This window comes from Phalaenopsis equestris, unplaced genomic scaffold (genome assembly GCF_001263595.1).
Source record: "Phalaenopsis equestris unplaced genomic scaffold, ASM126359v1 Scaffold196610, whole genome shotgun sequence".
NCBI lineage: Eukaryota > Viridiplantae > Streptophyta > Magnoliopsida > Asparagales > Orchidaceae > Phalaenopsis > Phalaenopsis equestris.
Genome location: NW_018216559.1, coordinates 1 through 1585, shown reverse-complemented (window position 1 = coordinate 1585; position 1585 = coordinate 1). Strand labels below are relative to the sequence as shown.

Genomic DNA, 1585 nt, shown 5'->3' with positions numbered 1-1585 from the left:
TGCAGCTACCCCAAACAGACCATAATTTTTTTTAAGTCAACAACAGGATTCACTTTCAAATCTTTGTATATTTTGTAACAGCTTTCTTTACCAAGAATAATCTTATCAGACTAAACATTGTTTTCTCTTTAATCACTGTTTCAATAATGGATTCATTGTTAATCATTGGATTATAACAGATATCAGTTACAATTTCCTCGCAAAAGAAAGGTGCTTGTCGGCTGGCAACTTCTGTGCCGTTAGGAGGATATACGGTGTTAGAAATGGTTTTCTTATGTTTCTTTTTTCAAGTTTTTAAATGAAATCTAGCGGTAGGTGCTGTTTGGTCATGGGACTATGCTGCTAAATTATTATAATCTTGATATAGGAGCATGTGTTCAGAGATTTCAGATTAAAAAATAAATGGCAAGATTCTGCCTTGGAAACAACTTTCTTGTTTGCGCTCTCTCTTCCACATCAAAAAATCTGATACGACTGCATAAAGAATTCTGATTCTTTCATTGAATGATTGACTAATTATCCGTTTGCATAAATTTGATATTTCTTTATTTATAGTGGCAATGCATTACTATTTTCTTCCACAACTTGTGAACTCCTTCTGGTTGCAGCTAAAACAATTCCATGGAGCCATGTTACTGAAAGTACTATAAAAGCTAAGTCTATGATTTTAGCCATGTGTTGAAATAATGACAACCAATGCTTCCTTCATCACCTCTCCTTTATCTCTGCCCTTCACTTCTGACTTGTCTCTTCTGACATCTCTCTGCTATTTTAATTCCATTTGGCCATGTTCTTGCTCCTGTATGATTTACCCAAGTTCCTTCATTCCTTCAGCCACAGAAATGGGCATTCGATGTGTCCTTCAGGGTTCCTGGCGATGCAACTACCGGAGGCTGATCAGTGCCGGTGAGAATGCAAAGACACAGAGAAGGTGGCTGAGGAGAATTGATGGCAAAGTTTTTGGTCTTCGGTTGAAATCTAGCAAGAGATTAAAGTGGAGATGTTTTTCATCGGTTTTAATGCAGAGGAAGATTGCTGAGATCTGTTCAGATATGAAGAAAAAGGTTAAACTGAATGGTGCTATAGTTCCTACCATATTTTTCCCTTCACAGTGGGGAATTCCTATTCTGTCAAATCCTTCTGAATTTCACAGGAAGCAGTCTATTTATTTTTGATAGAAAGTTCATTTGAAATGCAGACATGTTGTCTTGCTTCTCTCAACTTTTCTGTCATTGCCTTATTGTCTGTCATTTGCTGCATGGGTTTGCTACGTTTAGCAAAATGTTTTGGTCAGAACATTGTGAACTTGATGGTCGAGGTTTTCTTATTTTTTTGTCAATTCCTTTTTTATATAGCTGGGTGGAATTTTGTTTTCTTGAACCACTTCGTATCTCTTGGCTCGTGCGTATTTATGTTTAATAAGCCACTTCAAAAAAATTTGTATAGTAGTACTACTAACTGGAAGATTGTTCTTTTCTTACAGATTTGATTGATAACAAGGTTTTTATTGGCAGCTACAATAATTTTGTATAAATATTTGCATAAATGCTGTGAGCACTATCTATATATATATATATATATATAT

General features: G+C 35.3%; 1 protein-coding gene across 1 annotated transcript; it reads left to right on the top strand.

Moving 5' to 3' along the window:
- The first annotated feature begins 381 nt into the window (after window positions 1-381).
- Window positions 382-1398, top strand: LOC110035183. Its single transcript, XM_020739421.1, has one exon. It carries the CDS (start codon window positions 687-689, stop codon window positions 1173-1175), a length of 489 nt encoding a protein of 162 aa, XP_020595080.1. The 5' UTR covers window positions 382-686; the 3' UTR covers window positions 1176-1398.
- The last annotated feature ends 187 nt before the right edge of the window (window positions 1399-1585 follow it).